This window comes from Eufriesea mexicana, unplaced genomic scaffold (genome assembly GCF_001483705.2).
Source record: "Eufriesea mexicana isolate 0111107269 unplaced genomic scaffold, ASM148370v2 scaffold474474834, whole genome shotgun sequence".
Taxonomy (NCBI): Eukaryota; Metazoa; Arthropoda; class Insecta; order Hymenoptera; family Apidae; genus Eufriesea; species Eufriesea mexicana.
In genome coordinates, this window is record NW_016907907.1 from 456,628 (window position 1) to 483,462 (window position 26,835).

A 26,835-nucleotide genomic window follows, 5' to 3' on the forward strand; every position below is an offset into this window, starting at 1 on the left:
CAGCGTGGAAACGGAGCAATACGGTGGTGTCTACCTGTCGTGGGAAGGAGACGAGAGAACTCTCGTCATCCTGAGAACCAAAACGCAGCTCTCGAACTAGGTGAAGCTCGTTCTTGCCCGATTCGTGGTTCGCAGAAACAAGCTAGACCGCGATCTTCGTCTGCGTCGTGCAGTATTTTCCCTGATTTCGTCTGGAATTTATTTTTTCCTCCATCGCAGTAAAGGGGGCACGAACGTGGCCCGTGGAACGCGTCAGCGACTTCGAATCGCGGTGAGGTGGGACAGAGGATGGCCCCCTCCGTGGTTGTTCAGCCACGACGTGAATTTTTCTTCCCAATTTCGATTGGCGTTTATTTTTTCCTCCATCGACGCGATTTCCTAGTTCGCAGGGGTCACGAACGTGGCCCGTCGAAGGCGTCGGCGACTCCGAATCGCGACGAGTTGACAGAGGATGGCCCCCTCCGTGGTTGTTCAGCCACGACGTGAATTTTTCTTCCCAATTTCGACTGGCCTTTATTTTTTCCTCCATCAACGCGATTTCATCGATCGCAGCAAAGGAGTCACGAACGTGCCCCGAGGAACGCGTCAGCGGCACCGAATCGCGACGAGGTGGGACAGAGGATGGCCCCCTCCGTGGCTGGATTCGCAGGGCACAGGCAGTTTCTCGAGGTTTTCCACGGTTCTTACGCGGCCGCTAAGTTAATCGAGTAGAAAGCCACTGAAACTGGAAATTAGTCGGCGTGTCAAACGTTCCCGGATAGCGACACCCCTGGGTGGGGGGCTCGTTTTGGATTTATTCCTCTGGATCGCTTATTCGCAGCTCGTTCGCGATCCAGGCTACGAATTTTTACGCCAGCTGGATGATTCGCGATTATCGACTCGAACTTCCGTTTCTCTCCTCTCGGTCGATGGGAGCGCTATTTCGCAAAAAGTAACGCACACACCTGGCGGTCCGAAAGCCGCGCTGGATCGTAGATCGGCGGTGAAAAACGGAACACGGTTACGAGCGTTGGGAACCTTCCCCGCGCGTATCTCGTCTAGTCGTAAACGAAGTCGTTCACCGTTAATTCCAACACCGTGGCTAGGGAAAAAATGGGGAAGAAATGGGGAAAAAATGGGGGAAAAGGGAGCATTAAAACGTGGAAAGGAACTCGCGGAGTGGCCGCCGGCGTACAGGTGACACTCGTCCTTGATCCGATGGAGCGACTCGCGGATGCAAAACTGTCACGGATCGGGTGGTATATTTCTTCCCGCGAGTGCAAAAACTCGCCTTTGATCCTTTCGTCGATCGATTTCTCGTCGCGATAATAATCTGCCCGCAGACGCGAGGTGGGGACAGGTTTCTTGGAACGGCGGAGTGGCGGACGGGGTTGGTCGAGAGGTGGCCAGAGTGGACACCGGATGTGGGATATGCAGACGACGAGACGCGTGGGATTCCTCGCGCGATGCACGCGAGCGAGCGAGTCGGCTAGCTAGCTAGCTAGCTAGCTAGCAGCTAGGTAGCCCTCGTTGTGGACCGACCGGACTGGCCGGCCGCGGCCTGAGAGGAGACTCGGCTACGAGGAAAGGAGACTCTCGGTGTACAGTTGCTCAGCGTGGAAATGTCTCGGTACCGGTCGGACTCGGCGGGTCGATCGCGTTGGCAGGGACTGGGAAAGGGAAGCCGCGTAGGAAACGACGAAACGGGGGAATAGAAATCGCGACTGCGTAAGAAATCGTAGCGGTACGGTGGACTTAGACGGCGACCGGAGTGCACGTCGGGAGACGTAAATTGGTTTGGCGAATCGTCGAATCGCGTTCACGCTGGATTACCGGGCGGAAGAAACGAATAAGCGGTGATAGAACGCTAACGATTGGCCGTTCCCGCTGGTGATTCCCTCGGAACGAAAACCGTCTCTAATAAGAGATCCTCCTCGTTACCGAGTCTAAACGGACATCCATCTTCCATGGCTTCCTGTATTCCGACAGCGCTCGCCGGTCGAACGATCACGGCGTGTACACGTATATACGTGGCACGTACGCGGCGTGGAGAACGATCGCGTCCAACGGGATCTTTTTATTGGCCAGGCGTCGCCCACGACACGCTCTGATTGGCTAACGAGGTGGCGAACGAGGCAGATCTTTAATTGCCTTCGTAAAGCTCGGCTCGCCTCGTCGTAGCTCGTTATGCCGCGTTCACGGGCCGCCTTTTAGGCCTGCCAGGCTACCAGAGGCGGCTAGGCGCACCTACACCTCCGTGATCGACCTTATTAGAGAGATTAGCGGCCGGTCTCGAGTGGGCCCGCATCTGGGTCGCGTTTAGAGCTTAAGGACTGGCAAGGACTCGGTCGAAGCGTGTCAAGGACGACCGCGAGGAAGCTGGCGGAGAAAGAGTTACCTCTTCGCTGCCAGCGATCAACCTGTTGTCCAATTATTGCCAATTGCCGGGACGAACGTGTCCCTCGATCGCGCAACCGCCGTCCCAGCGGGTAGTCGCCTGATCTTTCGGCGTCCGATCGTCGCTGGATCGAGCTAGTCGACCGTTTCACACCACGCAGCGATCAAACTCGCTTTCTCGCGGCCGCCGACGTTCAGATGATTCATCGCGACATCGATCGAGATTGCGATATTAATTAGTATCGGTCGGTGCTCGTCGTGGGACCGCGCGATGGTACCGGGCCCGGTACTCGGGATGGTCTGACGCGGATGGCGAACGCGATGGACGTTGCCAAATCCTGCTGATCTTTCCGCCTGTTCGGTAACACGGTTACGTGCATTTCGCTGCGTTTAATCGAACGCTTCTCGATTCGCAGTCCGCTCGCAAAAGCGTTTCCTTCGCGTCACGTTCCTGTCGCCCGGGGTCGTAAACTCGAGTCACGTTCGCCGCGCGATAAACCGATTTACTGTCGATTTTATCGCGCACGGAAACTTGACATTCCAATCACCGGCTGCGATAGGCAGTAATAAGTCGAACGAAATTTACGGAATCCGGCGCTACGATCCAGGGCCCGAAGCCGGGGTCCGATCCCGATTCCGGCTGGTAGTTTTCCAGCGCACTTTTGTTCATCGGGATGTGGCGCGGGGGAGAGTCGACTGGCCGGAAGTCAATTGTGAACGCGCGACGAGCGACAGGAAATCAGCGGACACCCGGACGGAAAGAGGTTAAACAGAGCGTAGATTCGATGCGATCGATTCGACCGGACGAAAAGCTGGGATTCGTCAGAAGAAAGACACGGGGACAGGCACGGATCGATGGATCTATGCGCAAAGTTCACTGCGATGACATGTCATCGTCCCTATATCGTTAGCAAAGAATATTCGTGAGCAAAATTAAGGGACCGAGAAATTATCGATATTTTACCTGCTACAGCTTCCTAAGAAAGCATCATCGTACATTGCTTGACATGGGCACACGTTTTAAAGAAATTTTTCGAAGATTCCCGTGCACTGCGGAATAGAGAGGAAAATAAAAGGTAGTCCTTCCTTTAAAAAGTGCAATAGAGTACAGGATTTGCAATGAAAATAAAATATACTTGGCGGAAAGAAGATAAAAATCGGTTATTTGACAGAATATAGGGTGTCATTGTCTGGGGACGCGTGGAACCGTGTTTTATTAGTATGTCAAAGGGTGAATCGTCCTCGATAAGGTAACTGGACTGTGAATCCGGAGTGGTGCATTCCCGGAACACCGTTTCGCGATTATGCATACTTTCCTGCTTTCTTGCGAAAGAGCGTGGCGGGCACACGCGTGGTTCGCGTGGTTTTCGTAACGCGAGCGAAGCCGATCCAACGTTCGCGGCGATGTCGAGCGCGATAGGCCTGGTATAATCGAATTCAGCGTGTACGCGATCAACCTTCGATCCGTAAGGCGAAATCCTTGGTACGTAATTGGTTAAACGGGTTCCAGGTTGCAGGTCGATCGCATCGTCGTGCACATTGGACGGATTAAACGCGATGTTATGCCTATGTCTACTGTGCCGTGCACTAATTTGTAACAGGACTTAATTTCAGTCCTCTGTCGCTTACTGTTTCTGCAAAACCGAGTATCTCGAGTGCCGCCGCAAATTAACAGTAGCGTAACCATCGTGTTCGATACCCGATCGGTGATACGATCGCGCTTGGCATACCAGAGTAACGATACATAATAATACCGTCAAGAACGAACGAAATTCTTCCTACGTTCTCTCCAAAAGCCTGTCATCATCGTATCCGAGGTACTCCCTCGAAAGAACAACAGTCGATTGCGTTTTTTTCCGCGTCTCGATCGCGTCTCGCGAAGTTTCTTGACGCCAAACTCGATGGACATCGTCCTTCGAGTAATCCTGTCAAACATCCTGCCAAAGATTTTACTCCTCGACACTGGTATATCTTTAGACTGGGCTAGAAACTGTCAAAGCTTCTTTTATCAGGGCAGTATACACTTTCTGCGTCTCGATCGTGTCTCGATCGCGTTTCGCGAAGTCTCCTGACGCCAAACTCGATGGACATCGTCCTTCGAGTAATCCTGTCAAACATCCTGCCAAAGATTTTACTCCTCGACACTGGTATATCTTTCTACGGAGCTAGAAACGGTGAAATCTTCTTTCATCGGGATAATACACGTTTTCTTAGCTTCAATTAATATCCAAGTCCCCATGATAAAGCCTGAATAGAACTAGCTGAGCAGAGACTCGTCTGGCTCGTAAATTTGGCAGAGTCTTGCCCGAGAGGGACTCTAGCTCGATCGTGAAAGGGTTAAATTAGTTTATCGCGTACGAGATTTCCGTTAGGCCAGTTTACACCGTGGAATTCCACGTGCTTAGGCATCGAGGCTTTTTCTCGGTGGCCGTGATCTTTTGTTTAGCCCATACAAGGGTACACTGTAATTTTCTCCAAAGAAAGACGCGCTCGCGGGGAACGCGCGGCCTGCTCTTTCTCCGGCAGCGGGAGAGAGCTGGTCGACTTTATTCCTCCATAAAGCAGAGCGAATTCTCGTTCTTGCCAGTAGAGGCCAGATGATCGCCTCGTTTCGCGATTGCCACGCACTGGAAAACGATCGTCAGCCACGGTAACCGAGACGTATCGCGATTTTTTCCTCTCCCCCCGCGGATATTCGCGAGTATCCTCGGGTCCTGGGAATTTCGTTGACAAGGGACATTCGTTGGGGGAATAGGCTCGACGAGTGGACGGGGAGATGGAGGCGCCGAGCAGAAGGAAGATTAATAGACCTCGCTAGGCGAGATTACGAAAGTGGAATCTTAAACAAGGCGACAGTAACTATTCGCAGCGAAGAAATTGCGAAGCGCAAATTGCCGTGAAATTGTCCGTGGATGCGGCATTTCACGACTAGTTATCGCACTCGAGCAGAGACCGAGACTCGCGTCGAGCCTCTTAAAACGATCGCTGGTTGCCTCGTTTCGTCTCGAACGCGTTGCGATCGCGGCCGATTTCTAATTCGACCAGCGTCGCGACAAAAGCAAAGTCTCGTTACGCGGACAATGGGTACCCCCTTGGCTCGGTGTATCCCAATTACCTTGGCCGGCGTATTAATCACGGGAAATCTGGGTCGTCGCGCGTCATTCTAGGTGAAATTTCTTCGGCTGTCGAACGTCGGTCGCGGAGCGTGTAATTGCAGGCCCGCTTCGCGAGGCTGGTCGTGGCTCGTCGGTGGTTCGACGTGTCGAGCGAGAGGAAAAACCGCTCGCTCGCTCGCGTAGCTCGTTCCCTTCTCGCTGGCTCTCGGCCGCAGATGCAGCTTTCGTAACGAGCGAAAGTGACGCGCGCGTATCTCCTCGAGATCGTTTCGTTTCCTCGCGATATCGGTTCGCAGGAATCCCTGGTTGTTTTTTTAATTATGATATATGGGGATAATTTGGAAAGCGACGGGCCTGTCGACCACCAGCGGCACTGGCTTCCGTCCGTGGACGGACGGAAGCGGTTTCCGTGGAATAATGCATCGCGAAGGAGGTGGCGCGGTGTTCATTAACATATTTCCAAGGAAAACGATCACTCGAAGGCGGTCCTTCGGGGAAACGCGGGAGAAATATTGTCGCGCTGCGCGACGAGGCCTCGCTGGTTCTTCCAGTGTGTTCCGTTCGAGTAGCGACGAGAACATCCGTGGAAACGAGAGTTTCGATTTTTCCGTTGGTTAAGCTTCGGTTAAGCTTCGGTTAAGCTTCGGTTGTGTGTCGGTTCACCGTTGGTTAAGCTTCGGTTAAACTTAGATTAAGCGTCGGTTCATTGTCGGTTAAGCTTCGGTTCAGCGCCGGTTCTGCGTCGGTTCACTATCGGTTAAGCTTTGGTTCGCCGTCCGTTAAGCTTTGGTTAAGCTTCAGTTCTGCGTCGGTTCTGCGTCGGTTCACCGTCGGTTAAGCTGCGGTTAATCTCTAGTTCACCGTCAGTTAAGCTTCGGTTCAGCGTCGATTCAGCTTCGACCGCGAGTGATACACGCTCGGAGGAAAGTGGCCACTTTGGTTCCATATTAGAGCGAGGATATTAATTTTGACACGGTATGGCAGCATCCAGGGAATTCGATACAGTTCGGGATCGTTAGCGCCGAATGGAAAGGCCGCGGGTGTAATTAACGGGATGAATACAGAGGAAAGTACCCGATCGTTTCAGCAATCTCTTTCTTTTCTCCCCAGGAATCCGGATAACGCTCGATATCCTAGATAAGAGTTCTTAGATTGGCTCGAATCGCTGCACAGTGGTTGCCGAGTAATCGTAAAATCCAAGACCGCGGCTGCGGCTGCACTTTCGATACCCATCCTCTCGATCCCGCCTTTCCTCTTCATTTCCCCTATTTCCCTGCTTAACAATGTCTCGTTCGATGCTTTCGTTCATCCTTTTAATATCATATTTCTTCCCAAGAATTTCCTCGAGATTTTCTCGATATCCCGGTAATTTTCATTTCCATTCGCGTTTCTTCGCATTCGAGTGTCTTTAAACACTCTACTGACTGCGCTATCGCGTATCATCTCGATCTCCTATTTTCTCCATTTTTTAGCCTTTCGAATATCTCGGTAATTACACTTTCGTTCGCAGAGCTTCGACATCGCATGTGTTCCGACTCGAGCGTTTTCAAACTCTTCGTCGGCTGGATTTCGCGTTTCCACAAATTCCACAGTTTCGATCGTCTGGAAACGCTCCGAATGGCCACGTTTCCAATCTCCGACCGTTCTTTCAACCCTCCCTCGCGATTCGATAGTCTCCAGACAGGATCGCGTGCACTCCTAGCCTTTGGAACGCGTCGCAACGACAGGAGGCAGCACGTGAAATTACGCGAGACGTACGGCGAGGGTACAGCGAGGGTACGACGAGGGTACGCCACGGTGCTCTTGATGAATGACCGATTTAAGATTCCTCGGAGATATTGTACCTGCTCACGTGACTTTCCTTTCCACCTGAATGGCCGCCTCCTCTCTTTCCAAAAACCAGTCCTTCCATCCTCTCTCTTCGTCGTTTTTCCTATACCCGCCACGGTAGCCCCTAAATCTTCCTCTAAACATAATAATAGAGTTTGAAGAGGATCCGCCGTGCAACAGCGGCGTTGTTGGAAAGTTTGATTAGCTCGCCGGGGATCGGCTCGCTCGTTCCACGGACAAGCCACGGCAGATTGCTTTCCGTGCTTGATATTCCGCTTATGTTTTCCGTGCAATGTCCGCGTCCCAACTTTTTTAATAATTATTCCGTGCCTCTCATTTTTTTCAACCCCTTACCCGATACTCGCAACGCCGCGGTTGCGAAGGGATGAAGGGGGTTGCAGGGAGAACTGGAGGGGTGAGTCCGATAGTGGTTTGCCGATATATTATGATTTTTATTCTTCTTATTTCTTCCGTACGTAGTTTAAAATATATTTCCGTGTGGTTAATCCCAAAAATTCCAAGTCTTTAATTATCTCAAGGGTTCCTAAGGGTTTTTAAGTGTTCTTCGAGTTTCTTAATGCTCGATAACGTTATATGACCGTGATTTATATTTTATCACAGTTATATATGGGCTATCAAAACGATTGATTTCGTCTTTCGAATTTTTGCGAAATTTAGTACCAAACTCGAATTGCATTTATGACGAATAATTCGAGAAGAAGAAGCATACGTGGTGCGCGACAGAGTGAACAGAAAATTGCGTAAAGTAATCGTGGACGTATTGGTTTGCCGATATTTTATGATTTTTATTCGTCTTATTTCTTCTGTACGTAGTTTAAAATATATTTCCGTGCAGTTAATCCCAAAAATTCCAAGTCTTTAATTGTTTTAAGGATTCTTAAGGGTTCTTAAGGGTTCTTCGAGTTTGTCAATGCTTGATGACGTTATATGACCGTGATTTATATTTTATCAGAGTTATATATGGACCACCAAAACGATTGACTTAGGCTTTCAAATTTTTCTGAAATTTGGCACCAACCTCTAATTGCATTTATGACGAATAATTCGAGAAGAAGAAGCATACGTGGTGCGCGACAGAGTGAACAGAAAATTGCGTAAAGTAATCGTGGACGTGTGGCGATTATGTTAATATCGGCGACTTATTTTCTTTTTTCCTACTTAATATCGAGGTCTAGTCTGGTTTTACCTTGATTCCTTCGATATGTGTCATCGACGGTCACGCTTCTTTCGTTAGCGGTGCATATCTCTCGGGTGTCCGCCTACAGCTGGGAGTCGCACGCGACGTGAAACTACGTAGAAAGTCTTTGTACCCGATAGAAATAATAACGACGTCAGAAGTTCGATGCAACGTGACGAAACGCATAATGCACGCGACCAAGTGTGACTCGTTCGGATTCATAGCGATCTCTCCGCGACGATTAGCCACGACGTAGCCTATCCTCTTTCTTTGCCGTTCCGGCATCGAGGGACACTCGTAAGAGCTAACGAATCCGTATTTATTCCCGATCGTTTCATCGGAATTATATCATCGTCGTGCCGACGGTCTAACGCGATAAATAATGGTACGACTAGACGGTAAACGCTAACGACTACCGCTATTAATCAACGTCCCCCGGCTCTGGTCGGGTCCCGGACCTTAAACCGAAATTAAACCGATCCATATTTCTGTTACAGGCAACGAGGAATATGTCAAAATGCGGATACCTGTTCGTCGCCCCGGGCTGGGACTTCTCGAATCCGCTGAACCGGACGAAGGTAAGAGAAAAATCGTAATTGTCCGATCGAAAATCGTTTATCCGTACGACCGGTGCAAAGGTAACTCTCGTTAGGCCGCGGAAGCTCGGCGAAACGATCGGAGGTGGAGATCGGAAATGCCGCGTCTGGCCCATCGATCACTTCCGTTCCGATGCCTCGGGCTACGCGGGGCCTTATCGACAGTCCGTGATCGCGAGATCGTGTTACAAGATCGATCGAACCGCGCAATTTTCTCATTATCGAGAAAGCGAGGATAAGCGTGCAACCCCGCGCGTTCGATCCCGCGCTGAAACCGATCGATACCGATTTTCTTTTCGCTTATTTTTCCCTTTCCATCGCAGCTCGATTTCTCGTCCTCGACGAATATACGCGCGCTCGTCCTCGAGCTCCTCTTCTCGTTTCGCGCCAACTTCCCGCGTACGTACGTACGTACATACGTGACTGCGAAATGTAAACAGTTCCCCTTGCTTACCGATCCTCCGCTGTTTTCCCCCTCTGCCCGTTTTATATTTACGACCGCGAACTACGGATCGGCCGTTCCTTTCTAAACTTTCTCCGGCAAACGGCGACGCACGATCCTTTAACGCTTCGTACCGATTTTTCCCCACGCCCGGATCGATAAGAGCCCCGATACCGTCGATTTCGCCGGCACGAGATCGCCGAGTCCTTCATCGGCACCGGCCAGATTTATGCCGATCGTGCGCCGATCCTCGGCTCCCGTTCCGCGCCGATCCACTGCTATATTAATTTCCGCTCCGTTATCGCCGCGATTCTTCTTCTTCACAGACGTTGTCACCGGTTAGCCAGTGAGCTAGAGAGAAATCGGCGTCCTCGAAATCGGCAGAGGTATCACTCGCGGACTCTACCGATCCAGCACGGGAATTAATATTTTTCAGACGTCTCGTCTCTTTTCCTTTCTGTTTTCAACAAGACACTTGAAAGCTTTCGAATCCTCGCTTTCGTTCGTTAGAAATACGAATAAATCGTATTTTCATTTTTAATCTGTTTATTATCCGATCTTATTTTACAACGAGTGAGTTAGCACTGAGAATTCTACCGATTTCTAACGCTTCGTTTGCCAAACGTGGATTATGGCGATTAAATAGTAATTGGCTGCGAGTTAATTCGATTTTCACCCGAAGTTCAAGTTAAAGATCGGTAATTGGAGAGGCGCGAGCGCGTAATTCGCTTATGCCCATGGATCATTTCGGCGCACGCGTGCGAATCGGCGAAAGAGATTGGTCCTTTTGGTCCTCTTCGAAACACTCGTCGAATCGATCTGGTCCAGGTGGAGATAGCTATCTTCGAGCTGGAATCGATCGGAAGCTTGTATATCGCTGTTCTAGTACACGCTTGGCGATCGATCGGCGCGAAGAGCGAGTTTAAACGATCGATTATCGAATCTGGCGGCGTTGCAGAGGCCGTTGTCGAGAAACGCAGGAATAGAAAGCGGTTTCATGGATGACCGTGTTTGGCCTCGATCAACAGACTCTCCCTTGATTTTCTATGACAGCTGTGACTGGTCTTCCGTCAGTTTTTCATCCTTCCGCGAAGAATGGGCATTCGTCTTCCGGTTCGCAGTCCTCGTCGATCACCTTGGGCATCGGTGAATAGAACCGGTGAACAGCTCGATCGTCCGGTGTCGTTTTCGTTATAATCCATGACTCGTCGATCCATTTACCTCGTCGCTTTCCTGTGTGCCAAAATGGCACCGCGAATCTTCCGATGGGACCGGTCTTCCGTTCGTTAACGATCTTACGGATCGAATTGATGAGAAATCGAAGAAGGACGAGGAGAATAGACGGAAATAATTCGGGGACAAAGCGGAAACAAAGCGGAGACGCGTTTATTAACACTTTGACAGTCACGTTGGTCATATATGACCAGTCACAGCTTCTCCTGTGACGCCATGGTGGTCATTGGTGACCGGAGCATTATATGCTTTGAATAATCTGCAACCAAAATCTGCCATTTCTTTACAAAAGTTAACTCCTTTTCTAATAATATTATCAATTTTGAGGCCCAATTGTTCAAACTGTTAGGGACCACATAAGAACACGTTGTCATCGTTTCGTGCCATTATTTATTATTACGTAATCCTGTTCTAGTTAATTTTATTTTTTCTATGTAATTTGGTGTATACTGTTGTACCTTTTATCGTCTGTTGTATAGCTTGTCCTGTTCGGTGTGTGCATATTTTAAGTTTCAATAAATAAATAAATAATAAAAATACTTCAGTGGCTGTCAAAGGGTTAACGTTGGGTAAAGGTACGAAAAGCAGAGGTTATGTAATTAGACGAAAAAATGGCCCCAGGGGCGTAGGCATTATCTGGTCATATATCATCCGAAAAGTCAGACATCGTATTCCAACGTTTCCCAACTCACTCTCGTTAAATCACTGTCGTTTCGTTTAACGAAAAGGATGCCCATTTTCGATGCCCACCTCCTAGACCTTCAGCCTTCGATTATGCTCCATATTCGGACTCGCCTCGCGTTAATAGAATCGAACGTAAAAGCGGGTAGCGATTATCGGGTAACGTAGATGGCGTCAGCGAGCGGTCGGCAAAATGGAGGACGCGACGGAGGTTAGGAAATGGCGGATCGTCTAAGGGCCGACAAACGAGGAGCCCCGCGGTGGCGAAGAACCCGGAAGCTCGTGGAATCGAGCATTGTCGTTCCCGCCGGTTCGAACTATCGTCGAAATTACACCGAGCGAGACGCGAGCCTGTAAATCTCGCTCGTTTCACCGCGAGACGTCGGAGAAAGTGAATAATTAGAAGGCGCCTTAAGGCCTTAAAGGCCTTTAAAGCCTAAACGACGAACGGTGCGTAACAGCTGTCTTCTCTCTCGCTTGCTCTTCCTCTCTCCGTGCACCATCATGGCGGGGCTCCTTAATTAACTAGATCTTGTTAATTCATGCGTGTCGCGACGCGCATTTTCACCGAGTCTTACGAACGCGACATCGTTTTTCGAATTCCCTCTCAGCATTTCTTCGCCATATTTAGACCTCGAACGTCTCGGTCGCTTACTTTTCGAAATTTTTTCCAGAAATTCGCACATTCCGATCGCAAAGCGGAACTCCCTTTATGTCTCTTTAATTCTTCTCGACCTGTCACCGATCGTTACGAGATCCATCCTATCTTTCTGGATCGTAGAGATCCAGATCCCATTCGAATAGGAATTAACGAGAAGTCGGCTCTCTCGCGGCGGCTTTGTATTTAAATCGTGGCGTAAAAGAACGCGGCATTAAGCATGGAAACGGACTCGTGAAGTCATCGGGCATATTATGCCGCGTGCGCAATAAGGCAAACGAATATTGCAGTCGTCGGTGGCCTCGGTGTCGTCGTAACCGTTCGCCGCGATAAGAGGCAACGGTTTCGTCGATAAGGCATCGCGACGCTCCGTTCCTCCGCGTCTCGCGATTACGATCGAAGACGGTCGTAATTTCTGCACGCTCCGCGGACCCCTTCCGCGTTTCGACGTCCTTCGGCCGCGAATCGCTCGCGAATCGCTCGATCGGCAGCCACCGGATGCCCCGGCCGTCACTCGCGATTAGTTGCATAACGGTAATGACACAGCGTGTGCGTCGAAACGGAGTTACCTGCTAAATCAGCACGCGTGGCGCGCGCGTGTGTGCGCCGATACAACCATACGCGCGTGGATGTTTGTCAACCGATTTCCAGCCGGCTCTTCCCGTATCTGCTTCGGCGATCTTTAAATAATACCCGCAATCAGGGTACGAGAACGCTGCCCGTGTTTCTTTTGGGAACGTTGCGTTACCCAGATTACACCGTCGTTTCATTGCACAATCGGTACACACACGCATCACCGATACACACACACGCGCACACGGGGACGCGTTCCATTGCGTAACCGGCATACCTCGTTGTTAGCCTCGACTGTTCGCGAGTCGAGAAAACAGCGTTATCAGGTGAAGAAAGAACCAGCGCTTTCCTTTTGTCGGCCGATCTCGTCCCACGCGAATCGTACGCTACTGCCATGACAGAATTTGCGTTTTATCTACTCGCGTCGCTGGGATCCTCGCGGCTCAATGGGCCCCCGGTTGCCTCGCGATCGCGATAAGCCTGCGCAGCTCCGAAAATGGTAAATTTAGCATTAATTAGTCGCTGAAGGAGTCCCGACGTCGTGGAGAATTACGTGGACTAGGGTATTAAGACGACGATGGCACGAAAGTGGTATTCGTGCCGAGCTAGGCCGGGATTATGAACGTGGGCAGGGTTAAACTGGATGGGTCTAACGTCGCTGGACTTTGGGCAAATTGCACCGTATTTGGGTCGCGTTAAGTGCGCAACGAGTCGTGCTGTCTTTAAGTACTTGACTCCGGATCGCGTTTAAGCGTACGGGACGTGGGTTCGAGGTCCCGCTCCACTGCCGTGCGAATTTTATTCTTGCTCTGGGATCAGCTTCGCTGGTGTCTTCGCTGCTGTACGCACCCACCTACGTGATTCGTAAACGCGTCCAAATTGCTTCGACGTTTATTTGGTTACGTGCTTGCTTCTAGATAATGAGACAGATTCGAAGCGGCTGTACCAGGTTCGACGGTGTCGCGACGATACTCGAAATCTCGCGAATTAATACGGGAATCGTAAGTTTGAGGAAAACGTCCATTTTGGATGGACCGTATCCGATGATAATGAATTATTAGCACTTAGTTGATTATTCTTTAATACGCGAATAAATTTCATATTTTTACACGGTAGCAGTTGGTCTGGATCGTTTACATCGTCAGGATTAACCAAGTCGGTGAGATTTCACGTTCCTCTTTGCTACATAGCAAAAATCGTCGTTTAATCCCTTATCTAGTGGACAAATAGTGAGAAAATGGGTCGTAAAGAGAAATTCGAGTATACCGATTATCAGATGGTACCCTCGTAGCGTCGACAATGACTCCAACGAGGATCATCGACGATCATCGATGATCATCGGCGTTAATCCCGAAATACGAACTTCGTTAGCTCTTCGCTAATAGCGGACGAGGTCCGCAAAGTTCACGCGTCGCCAGGCTTAAAATCCATTAGACCCAGTGACGCTGGACGAGCAAAGTCGAATCTAAATCAAGCCTAGACCGTTTCGGTTTAGGCTATTTCCGATCTGGGTTACACTCGCGGCGACTCTCGCGTTAAGCTCGCGCGTCGAGTCATCCTTTCCCCTATTGTATTTCGCGCGGCGTTTAATTCCAGCGGTACTTTCGATCCCCGGTCGATCCGCGAATCGGCCGTCGATCGGATCCGAGTGCTGGTCACGCGTTACGCCATGGCCCCGTTTAATTAGCCAATTAACGCGTGCACGTTGGCTCAATTCGTTCTCGCGAGCGGGACTGGCCTGGATCGGCCGGGGAATTCGCGCGCAAAGATATTTTCCCAGACGGGCTGCGCGAGAAACGCGAGAAGAAATTGGCACACTCTAATGAACCCGTAATGCGCGCTGGAAAAAAGGAGGAGGAGGAGGAGGAGGAGGAGGAAAGAAAGAGAAAAGGGAAAAAAGAGGAAGAATCGAGGCCGAGCGTAAAATTCCTCGGGTGGCGTTCATTTGCATCATAATGGCCGCGCCTGGTTGTCCCCGCGCCGATCGCTAACCGCTTTTTCTCTCTCGCTTTCCTCGCCTCCGCGTCCACCCGCTTCGTTCGCCGATTCTCCTCGTCCTCTCTCCCTCCTCTCTCCCTCCTCTCTTTTTCGTTTTCGAGGAAAAACAAGTGGCACGTCTCTAATGCTATGCTTTCACTGGCTTGAGAACCACAATGGAGGCACGGGCGCGTGGCTACGTGGCCGATCATATTAATTCGTAGAAAATCCGGAGCATCGGCTATCCGCGTCGCGGAGGTTTCGTTTTTTCCGAGCCAGCGATTCGAGGACGTCGCGTTCTGACCTTTTTCAACGCGCACGTACCTGGCTCTGTCCAAGTCGGACAACTGTGGCCATATTGATAGTATCGATCGGATCAGTTCGATTCGCGAATGATAAATCGACGATTTCCCGTTGCATCGGAATAAATAGGGATGGAGTCGACTTACGATGGATGTTAGAACGGATCGTGTTATTTTCTTTCCAACGACACCGAATTTGTGGCACAATGCCCGGACCCGAACGGAGAATTCTCCCTGCCGGAGTGAAATTGCTCGCATCGCGTGAAATCGCATCGTAGTTCCACAGGAGATTACACTGTTCAACGCGAAATTTAATTTGTAATGTCCATCGGGTAATTCTTTTAGGGTTTATTTTCCGTTCATAATTATAATTATTTGTACTTCTGAATAGTTATACTTGGTTATCAAATTTTTAAAACAAGCCGAGCTTGCATGCTCGCTTCTCTGGTCTCAACAGTGCCGTAGTTACGAGTTATCTCAGTACCAAGTGCGATGGGAAAACGTATGACAGTCTACGAAACGAAACAAAAGAAATTGAAATTAATTAACTAGTAACTAACTTATAACTAGCTTATAACTAGTATTTCAACTTTGGTGCGTAGCTCTTAGCTTGGTATCGTTTACCAAGGATTGCTGTTTGGAAAACGATACCAATTACCAGGTCTCACCACGTGGAGGTGGCTACGCATCGAGACCCGACATGCGCCCTAGTGGCGCAGCCTACTGGTGCTATTCGTATCAAAGGTAACCTAACCTAACTTGGAGCGAATTAAGTTAAAGTGACTCTACTGACACTATTATATTTCGTGTCTTACGAAAAGTTTGCGATTATTCGAAAAACCGACTAGCCTACGCCACGCACTCCCGTGTACAAGACAACTCCGACCTCAGCACCCTCCCGATCGGGCCTTGCCCACCCTGCCACCGCCGACCTCGCCATGGCTTACTCGATGACCTAAGGCAGCCAACGAACCAGTGGAACACCCAGAAACAATCCGAGGGTCCTATGCGAGGCCTAACAGTCGGAATCACGCGCATGCTCCATACCCCGGCTCTATGCAAACATAACCACATAGCCACCAAGTGCTAGAGGGGCAGGCAGGCACGCTCTTGCAATGATTCCGACTGCAGGGCCCATCCCCCGGTCGTGTGCACGGATTGGCACCCAGGACGACTAAGGTCGGCGGACCCTCGTGTTGCCCCAGATGCCTCACCAGCCCGAGGGCCACCAAAGATCTCGATGCATGACGAGATTGACAGTGGCAGAAATGAGTGTCGGAGACGAGTCGTGAGAATGACTTACGAGGCGTGGAGCTGACGAGTACACGGGAAGTACGTAGCGTAGGCTAGTCGGTACTTAAGAACAATCGCGTTTATCGCGAGAACAATTATGTTCTGTTTGGTAAGCGAGAGGGATAAGGGAAAATATATATTCGCTCCAAGTTAGGTGGTTTACCTTTGAACGGATAGCGCGCACATGAGACTTAGTCTAGGAATCTATCTTATGACCACTTATAACTAGTTAGGTCTACACACACTCATTCCGCATCATCCAACAATGTCTTGAAAAACCTGAAAAGCTGAAAAGGGATGGGTTAGTAAGAGATTAGTAAAACATAATAAATACAAATATACAAATACAAATAGGAAACAAATATAAATTACAAAGATGAACCAAATAAAACTGACAACCTAACGATGAGACATGAATAACCCAACGATGAGATATAAACATCCCAACGATGAGACATAAAGAAACCATCGACGAAGCATTCGAATATTATACGAAATATTCGAATGCTTAAATAAATATAAATAGAAACCAAAAACAAAATCTGAAAAGGGAGAAATAATTAAAACCTGGAAAAGAATTATTAAATTATTTAAGAGGTGGGGTGTGTATGGAGTGGACCACCCCAACCTCTTATGAGACATAAACAACCTAACGATGAGATATAAATAAACCAACGACGAGAACATTCGAATATTATACGAAGTATTCCAATGTCAAATAAAAATAAATAGAAGCCAAAAAAAATCTGAAAAAAGAAAAAATTATTAAAACCTGAAAGAAAAATAAAATAATTAGCAACTGAAAACAAAAAAAAAAATTATTAATAGCTGAAAACAAAAAAAAATTATTAAATGGTTTAAGATGGAGGGCGTGGGTGGGGTGGCCAACCCCAACCTCACTTCGGACCCCCCACCCTTCGCGCACACGGAAAAATTTAGATATTACACCCGCGAAGTCGAACCGACAAATGAGGTCTGCTGCGTCGCGTCGCCCTTTATATAGCCGCCGATCGGCCGGGCCCCCCACCCCGATCAGAAATTTTCGAACTTCGTGGATTTTATTTATTACTAATTTTCCATTCTCGTAGCCAATAATTTATTAATTTTTTCACTTTTACTATAAATATACGTTGCGAACAATTTGTTAATAACAATATTAATTTGTTATTAACAATCAGTGCGGTAATTTATAAACCTTTTATAAATTATTGGAACATTTTGATATAAATTCTTTACAAATTCAAGTAATAACCAATAATTTATTATATCTTTTCACTTTTATTATAAATTTACGTTTTAAACAATTTCTTATTAATAATAAATTTAATAATTTATCCACGTTTTATAAATTCTTATTCCATTTTTCGAAAACTGCGAGTGACAGAGCAATCTCGATTATCGATTCGTGTTCAGGAAAGCAGGCTCCACGAGAATCGCTTGTCGGATATTCCAGATGAGAGAAAAAGTGAAAATTCGTTGGAGAGTGTTATCCAGGGCATAAGGGCGGATCCTCATAGCTTGGCGGTTGGACCGCGTGCACCCTGTATCAAAGAACTTTACGAGCTTTTAATTGAACGATATTGAAGGAAGACAAGTCATCGAGGCCTTTCGCGAGTTCTTGTTAAACATCCTCGTGGAATGGTACCCGTGCGCGTTCCCTCTCGCGCGAGCCTTTAACGAGCGTATCTCTACTATAACGACGATCGGGACGAGCAAGGTTGGTTCACGAGCACGGGCCACGTCGTACACGAGAGCGCGGCTTAAGGCCCGCTGCTGCAAAATGCATTTGCTTACGGCTCGCTCACGTACGCCCGTATAAAACGGCGCATTATTCGCGAGTTATGCCCCGTACGCACGTCGCTGCTTCTTTTTTTCCCTCCTCCCTTTGTGAGCTGCCTCTTAAAGCCTCAAGGCGGCCCTTCCTGCACGCGTCCTTCCTTTCTTCCCTCTCCTCGCTGTCTCGTCTTTTTTCCTTTTTTCCCTCTCCGCTTTTTTCCTCTTCCGCCTCTTTTCTCTTCGTCCCTCTTTTTCGCCCCAGCATTTTTATCTCCGCGTTCCTCGTCGTCGCCTCGGCGCCCGGGGAACGTGCGACACGTGCAAATGCCGCGCAACTTGGGTCCACCTACGCTTCGCGCTAATCGACGCGCTCGTTGCTTCTTCGATCGCGTCGCGCTCCCTTCCACTCCTTCGTCTCTTCGAAATATCCTTTCGCTTCTTTTCTCTTATTCGTCTGGAGTAGTCGAGAGGGACTTCGAGATAATAACGCCAGTAGGCCGATTTTTATTAACTATAATCTCGAGAAGTTACCCTAGAAGGGATCGCGTGCACCCCTAATCGCTAGGTCTACGATATTCCACGAATCCTTCGAACTCGGGGAAAACGAGGAGAACTAGGAAAACGAACGCTGGTTTTCACCGATTTTCCTTAGATAAGTACTCCCCTGGCTGCGTACTTTTCTGTGTTTGGCAATCCTTCGTCGATGTCTCCGAGTCTTCGAAATCTAGGCAGCTAGTTTGCGACTCGCGAGCCGATTAATGCCGACGAGGATTACCGAGCAGCTCTGAGCACCGAGCAACACGGCGAGTTCTCCCCGACGAAATTCGCGAACGCGTTGGAAAGGAGAAGTTCGCGACTGGAGGAATTCCGTGGTCGCCAGAAGTCCCGGTAAGCCGTTGTAGGGTCAGGCGGTGAAACAGAGGTCTGGCACGGTGCTCGTGCCAGGCTAATTATCGATAAGGCAATCGATCTCTGGAACGCTCGGTAATGCCAACCTCCGGCCACGGGAGAAAGCAACGTTTGATCTAGGTGTTGTTCTCCGCGGTGCTTGCACTCGCCATCGTTTTCGTGGAAATGCCACGCGAGTTGCGAGTTCTTCGGCTGTTTCGACCTACAACGCGGATGTTGAGATGGCGGAAATGCTTGCCGATAAACAAATATGTCCGTTCACCGATTGCAATAGGTTAGATTGGAAAGCCAGTACCATGCGTTTATTCCTTGATTTTGGGAGGGAGTCGCAGTGGAGGTGTTCCATTTCTTCTAATCGTCTCACACATACTCAGGAAAAATCAGAAACGATGAATATAAATGGCATTTCGATCAGTTAATCAAGAACAGAACGTCGATCTTGGTATACGCAACACATAGTTAGGAATTATTTCTTCTATATATCAAAATAAAAAGAATTTACAGTAAACATGATAGAATTAGTTTGCCTTTGTAAGTGTACGAGTAGGTAAACGCTGTAAGTTTAATTCTTCGTTAGAATCTTCGTACATACTATTCGTACGAGATATAATTATTTATCAATTATACATTTCTCTCGAATCGTTGTACGGAATAAGAGGTTTGAAGTACCCTGTACGGGATGCAATTATTTATCAATTGTACATTTTGTCTCCGATTTTACTAACATCATTGAAACTTATTCCTTTGGACACAATCCTCGATCACGTATGCTCCGCGTGTCACATACAATTGGAAAATAAATAGAAAATAAATGAAAAATAGATAAGGATAAGTAGAAACAGTGCTTCGACCAGGCACTCGAAAACAGAACACTGATTTCCGAAGACTCTGCAATAAACATAATAAAATTAGTTTATATTTGTAAGTGTATGAGTACGTACACACTGTAACTTTAATTCTTATCTAGAATCGTTATATGGAATAGGACATTTAGAGTACTTTGTACAAAATACAATTATTTATCAACTGTACATTTTGTCTCCAGTTTTGCTAACATCGTTGAATCTTGTTCCTTCGGAAATTCGATTGCGCATGTCCCGTGTCTCACATACGGAATTGCGAAATGAATAAGAATAAATAGAAACAGTGCTTCGATCAGTCAATGAAACACAAAACACCGATTTCCGTCTACACGTCACACAGTTACAAATTATTCCTCCTATATATAAAATAAAATAAAAGATTCCGCAATAAACACAATAAAATTAATTTACATTTGTAAGTGCCCCAGTACGTCAACGCGGTACGTAAAGTTCTTCCAGAATTCTTCGCTAGAATCTTGCAACTACAAACTCGTACGAGACACAACTGTCCGTCAATCACTCTTTTCGTTTCCATTTTTACCCCCCTCTTTCTCATCCCGCTCCTTTAATTATTCTCCTTTACGTTATTCAGCGTGGCCCATTCGGTTACACGCTATCGCGCCCAGTCGCAGCGTCAGATCCAGCGGTAATGCACATTAGAGAAATCGAGTCGAATCGATTGCCAGGAATTATTTCGGTATCCCGTAGTAGCTTTTGCGCGAGTTTCGTAGAAGCCGGGATAATTGCCGGGGACCCCGGTTCATTGTCTCCGGGTAACTCGATATTTTCGCGTTCGATAGCCGGGTATAGAGTACGCGGGGTTTCAGGTAAACGACTGCCTCGAGCGGTGCACGGCATTGTTCTATCCAATCAGCGAAAGGGTTAAGAGAGCTTTAGCAGGCGGCACGATTTGTACGCGAATGCGCAGATTCCGCAAATGGGATCCGCGCGGTAACTTTTATCGGGTAACGTGCTTAAACTCCGTGTAATCTGCTAACCCCGAAATCCGCGAGATCGATTGTTTTCTATCGGGGGAAATTAGGTCGATCCACTTTCCTTTCGGCGCACTAAAATCCCGCGATTATACGTACGTAATCGCCGGCCGAATGGAAGCATAAACCGACTTGATTTACGAGCCGGTACACGGGAGAAACTCGCGCGCCATTGTCTCGAAAAGTGGCGGGAAAAGTGCGAAAGAAATCGAGACTATAATCGCGAGATTTATGCCCATAACTCGGTACCATTCGGACACCGGTCGGATAATTGCCGAATACTTTGAATATCTCTGGCATAACGCGTTCCCCCAGTCATCCACTTTACGATCGCGCGGTTTTACGGGCAACCGATCGATAGGTGGCGCTCGGATCGATACGATTAACGGCCACCGTTTAACCCGCGACACCCGCCGATGATCCAGTTTCCCTGTTAACACTGCCGTGTCACGAATAGACGGATAATCGAGTCTCTCATCGAGGCGCCCTTTTTTCCTCGCCCCCCGGACCCGAGTTATTATCCGGATTAACATAATTTATATGCGAATGATAGTTAATCGCTCGCGAGGATGCGAGCCTTAACGACGGAATCGTATGCCATTATAGCCTCGTTTCTATCCAAGCGATCGATTTTCCGAAATAAAAATACGCTCTCCTTAATGGGAGAATTATTGCGGGAAATTTCGCGGAACGCCGGCCGATTCGTGCAGAAAATTCCCAGGCTATTTCGGTTCCGGAGAATCGTCAAATTACCCCAGGGTAACTCGTTTTCGCGCCAATTTTCTCGGCTATCATTCACGGGGATCCCTCGTTGAATTACGATTCGCCGAGGAACCGTCGGGGGGTTGGCTAGGTGCGTGATTATCGGGGCAACGATCTCCGGAAAGTGAAAATGTCGAGCCGGGGCCGCGTTTGAGCCAATTACGGGGACTTTCTTCATCTGCACGGCTTCTTCGTGCCACTGCTCGCGCGGACCATGGGATTACGCGAATCACCGCGATCCACCGGCGACAATCGATTCTTTGATACGTTAAACATCGCCTGTCTTTCAGTCTGGGCTCGTGTTTCCTGCAGATCCGTTTAACCGCTTATACGAGGCTCGGGGATATTTTTACCGGGGTCGTGTCGATTCGCACTCGGGTCGGATCAAGGGAATATCACCCTTTGGGTGCTTCCTGGAGGACGGGCCTGACAGAACATTAAATTGCGTTATGGTAAAATTCAATAATAAGGAAACTCTACATTCCAGCGGTGTGGGGGCGATCCCTTCCCCCAATGTTCTATCTTTTGTCTCATCAGTCTTTTCTCACCACTTTCTTGAAGACGACTTTTGATCTGCGAGGCCCTGAACAGTTCTGTTCTGACCATTCGCCCGTTGAATAAAGATTTACATAGTTTCCGTACAGTTTTTACACAGCTTACTATTCCTTGCGTAATAACCCCTTTAGCAAATTGTAACAAATTATACAGTCCGACGAATATATTCGTCATTGTGTCGAAGAAATTAGGTCAATTTTGATCGTTTTATTGGTTAATCCATGTTAGATAGAACGCTTTAGATTGCTAGTATACTTCATTCAAGAATTCACTATCTATCCTTACTTATCTGTGTTCACTATTCATCTATATTTATATAGATTATGGTTAAACGGATATGAATTAATTATTTGGCAACGATTCTGGGACTATACTCCATTTAACGAGAATTGGCGGGAAATATGACCAAAATTGCCACGTGACCGATGTTACAAACGCAGATAAGTGGCTACCTAATGTGCATACTCAGGGTCGACTGTTAGTGGTTTGTAAAGAAGGTTTCTTGTATATAAAACTCGTTCAAATTTTTCTCTATAATGTTTCTGTTAATAACGGAGTAATTGCTATTCGTGATACAGTGTGTCATTTATTTCGTATTCCCTTGTTTCATTCATTTCTCGTGCTTGTTTATAATCTCCTTGACAGGGACTTCACTTATTGCGTCACTATAGCATTTTTAAGATTAATTTCTGTCCCATGTCTGGATCAGTTTAGATCATTAAATCTTCTGTCAATTCCTGTTGAAAAGTCGCGTGAAACCACTGTCTCCAGAAAAGCAAGATTCACGCACGTGTTTCCAGGTATTCAGATATAACTGTATCGCATCGTTGGTCTCAACGAAACAGATGCGATATATATATTAACGCTATACTGCCGGGTGGCATCACGTTGGTGTCGTGAGAAAACTATCGGGCAAATACCGATGACACCACGTTGGTATCATGCGCAAAACTATCGAGAAAATGCTCCTCAAAACCAGGTTTTACTATATATTCTCAAAATTTTGAGAAAATAGAGGGACAGGATCGAGAACTCGTGAGAACTGACGATGAGATTAGTAAAATTTGACGATTTATGATCTTCCGAGGACCTAGAAAAACCGCTGTGAAATGATCTGAGTCAGTCCTACCGGTGCCAAAACAAAAGAATCCCGATTAGATGTGCGAACGGCATAGCGTTCATAGTGATGATGTCCTAAATCCTAGGTGATTTATCTGAAATTATGCTAGAAATCTCCCCAACTTGCTCAGCTAACGGAGCAGAGGAATTAGGTAGGTAGATAGAGTATCGCGTTGCTTTCGCGAATTTTTCGCGTCAGATGGTAACCGAGCGTTTACGGGCACGCGCGTCTGCAGGTTCGCGTCGCGACGTTACCAGGACACGGTCTGTTTCCACGGGGTTCCCGTTTTCTACGGAACTCGTTCGGTCGATCCCCGATTCCGCCGCAGCGCAGGACATGCAGTCGTGAAAGAGCGCGTCGCGCGCTAAAGCGCCGCTATCTGGCCGTGGCAAAATGGCCACAGCGTCGTAGCACGAGTGTGTCGTGACTTCATCGTCTGGTACCTCGATGCCGCTCTATTGTTCTACGAATAGAGCTCGCTCTTCCCCTCGGCTCTCTCGCTTTTCCCCCGCGTCCACCTTTCACCGCGCAATCGGCCAACATTTTCCACGATTTGCGCCGGATCCGATCGATCGAGCCGTGGAAGCCGCCGTGACGCCGCGCAGAACTGCTTTCCTCGAGTGTACGCGTATGAAATATCGTGACACGCGAGCCCTGGCACCTACCGTGAGGAAAGAAGATCGAATCCGATCTGCGGTAATTCGATCGTGAAAAGAAGGAGACAGAGCGCTGCGAATCGGCAGCTTGGTATCGTTTTCCGCGACGTTTTGTCCAGGCCTGGTATCAAAATTCCTCGCGCCATTGCGAAACCGAGTGGGAACCGCCGATTTAATGCCATTTCGCAACGATAACAGGAGACAAGCGTTCGACGGACTCGGCTGGACGCCGGAGCCCCGCGTCGCCATTTTGGTGAACCCGTTACGGTCCCAGTGGCGGCCATATTTGGACGATTCGCGATATTTTTCATTCTACGTGAACGAGGAGCCTTCATCGGGAACGTTATCGCGTTTAGTACCTCTTTCCTCTGGTACTCGAAACGATTCTCGTGCTCCTCTTCGTCAGAAGCTGTACTCTCTTCCCGGAGCGGAAGAGCGACAAATCGGCGAGTGGGATTCGCGGGAAGAAAGAGTACGAATCTCGCCGTTCGTAAGGTATCGCGATGGAGATGGAAAAAAACGCCATTTTGGTGAACCCGTTACGGTCCCAGTGGCGGCCATATTTGGACGATTCGCGATATTTTTCATTCTACGTGAACGAGGAGCCTTCATCGGGAACGTTATCGCGTTTAGTACCTCTTTCCTCTGGTACTCGAAACGATTCTCGTGCTCCTCTTCGTCAGAAGCTGTACTCTCTTCCCGGAGCGCCGGCGAAGAAAACCTTCGTAAGAGGGCAAGGAGGATCGGCTCCGCGGTGAATGGCGGACGATCCGATGTTATCTCTTTGTTGCATCGCCGACTCCGCTTCGGTTCTGCTCCGCAGCGTTTCCAGAAAATCCGATATTCCGATATTCCGTTTTCCGCGTCTCCCTGGCTGGGAGTCCAGGGGATCGAGCCAACTTTCTGTCATGCGCTCACTGTCATCGCGACGCTCGGTCTTTTAATTTTGACACGATTCTGCCATAATTCTGCCATTAACGCAGAGAAAATGGCGGTGAAAAAATTTCTAAAAATTCGACGTTGATTTAGACATAGTTACCGAACCCTTGCTCAAGAACCCGTACGAAATCGTGTTCCTTCTACCGTATACTCGGGGCAAGAAGCAAAAGCGATAGGGTCGCTGACGCGAGGGTAGCTCCCTGCTAATCCCGAGAGGTGGATCGATTTCCCGCGGACTATGATCCAACGGTGATACTCTCGATCACTGAATCCCGACTATTATTAGCCTGAGTTACTTCGCGTACTGGTATGCAGCGGCAGTTTGCTGGCCACAGTGCGGAAGATAGACCCGAATAGGTCTCCATTAGAAGCGCATTGACTCTGGCTCGTCCTAATTTCGTCCCTACAAAACTGTGACGTCCAATTTATCTTCCTGCCCACCGGTTGGCTGGCCGAACCCTCGTTTCCAAAATCGTCCACGATCACCGGTCGAAGACGTAACGAGCAGTTCCAGGTCGAGGAAGTCATTGACACGTAGCGTGGCTTGCCTGCCATTGGCAGGGACTAGGTGTGAATAGGTCTCTATTAGACGAGCATTGACTCGCGCTGGTCCTAAATTTGTATCCATCTGTAATACTCAGGCAACTATGTTTATCTTCTCCATTACCTCTTCTTTAATTAACCATTCATCGGTCGTTTCTGAAATCGATCAAGATCCTGCAGGTGAAGCCTTAACGAGCAGTCTCGGGTGGAAGAAATCGAGGAATCGGACAGGAATAGTTCTAAATTCTCATTCTCTCGCGAGATCGATAAAACACTCGTCGTTTGCAGCGAAGTTACTCGAGATCCGCCGAGCGGAGTCGCGATGAACAGTTCCGGGACGAAGAAGTTCTAGGTCAAAGAACGTCGTTAGCGTTGTTTTCTTGCCGCGAACGAGAATTAGACCACGATAAGTTTCCATTAGCCAGAGTATTGACTCGAGCTAATCCGAAATTCGAATTATACGCGATAGAAAACCGCTTAAAATTTTCGAAAACACGAGTGGTTGGCGAAGAAATCGCGATCCGCCGAAACGTTGTTCCGCGAGCGTGCACTTGGCACACATTCGCTTGGTAAAAACGCGCGGACGCGCGGAGAAATGGAGAGGAGGCCGGCGCGGAGCGTGCGAAAGCGTTCCTCGCGCGACGAGCAACGATCGGCGGTGATACAGAACGCGCGGCGTGTACGCGTCAGCGAGCGAGCGAGCGACGAAAAGGACACGCGCGGATGGAAACGCGCGGGCCAGCCGAGCAGGCCGCTCGTAATTGTCCGTTTCTCCGCCGCTATCGCCACGGCTCGATCTTTCTGCCGAGAGAGGCCGCGTCTCTGGCCCGATAACGCGATCTATCGCCACGTAAGCCGGACGATCCACGAGTCCCGGCCACCTCCTCCGAGTCGTCGATTTACGAACTCGGCCGACGCAAACCGCAAGGATAAACCGTTCGAAAGCCTTTCCCGTGAGAGTGCCGCGAGCTGCACGTGCACCACGTGCGATCGAGCTGGGTTTTCAGGCACCGAGGATACTGGGTCTGTGGGAAGCGGGCTCTGGGGACCATCGTGGGCAGTCGCAGACGTTTCGTTGGGCTCCATGCCACTTGCTGGCGAATTAATCTCTTGCCCTACGATTTAAGATTCTACGGCGTGATCCCGAAACGTAAACGGAGCCTTTGAGTCATTCCGTGGATCGGCAAATCCGCCATAAGTTGTACCAATCGCACACGACAAACCTACTAGTGATGTCGAACCTATCAAAACAAATAGAATTCGAGAAAAGTTAACTTAATAAATTACAAAAATACAAGTGAGGCACGTCAACAAACCACGTGCGTGACACGTGGTGTTTATATTTGATCCGACCGATCTACCACGTGCCAGGCCCGTGATAGTCACTTTCGACCCGATCGATGTACCACGTACCAGGCACGTGATAATCAATTTTGACCCAAAAG

At 48.6% G+C, this 26,835-nt stretch overlaps 1 protein-coding gene across 1 annotated transcript in view; it reads left to right on the forward strand.

Annotated features, from left to right (window-relative positions):
• The window catches only part of osp (myosin phosphatase Rho interacting protein outspread), a 221,869-nt gene that overhangs the window by 45,006 nt on the left and 150,028 nt on the right, over positions 1-26,835 (forward strand). Inside the window, 1 exon segment of the mRNA XM_017911503.1 lies at positions 9,018-9,098. Coding sequence (XP_017766992.1) covers positions 9,018-9,098 — 81 coding nt within the window.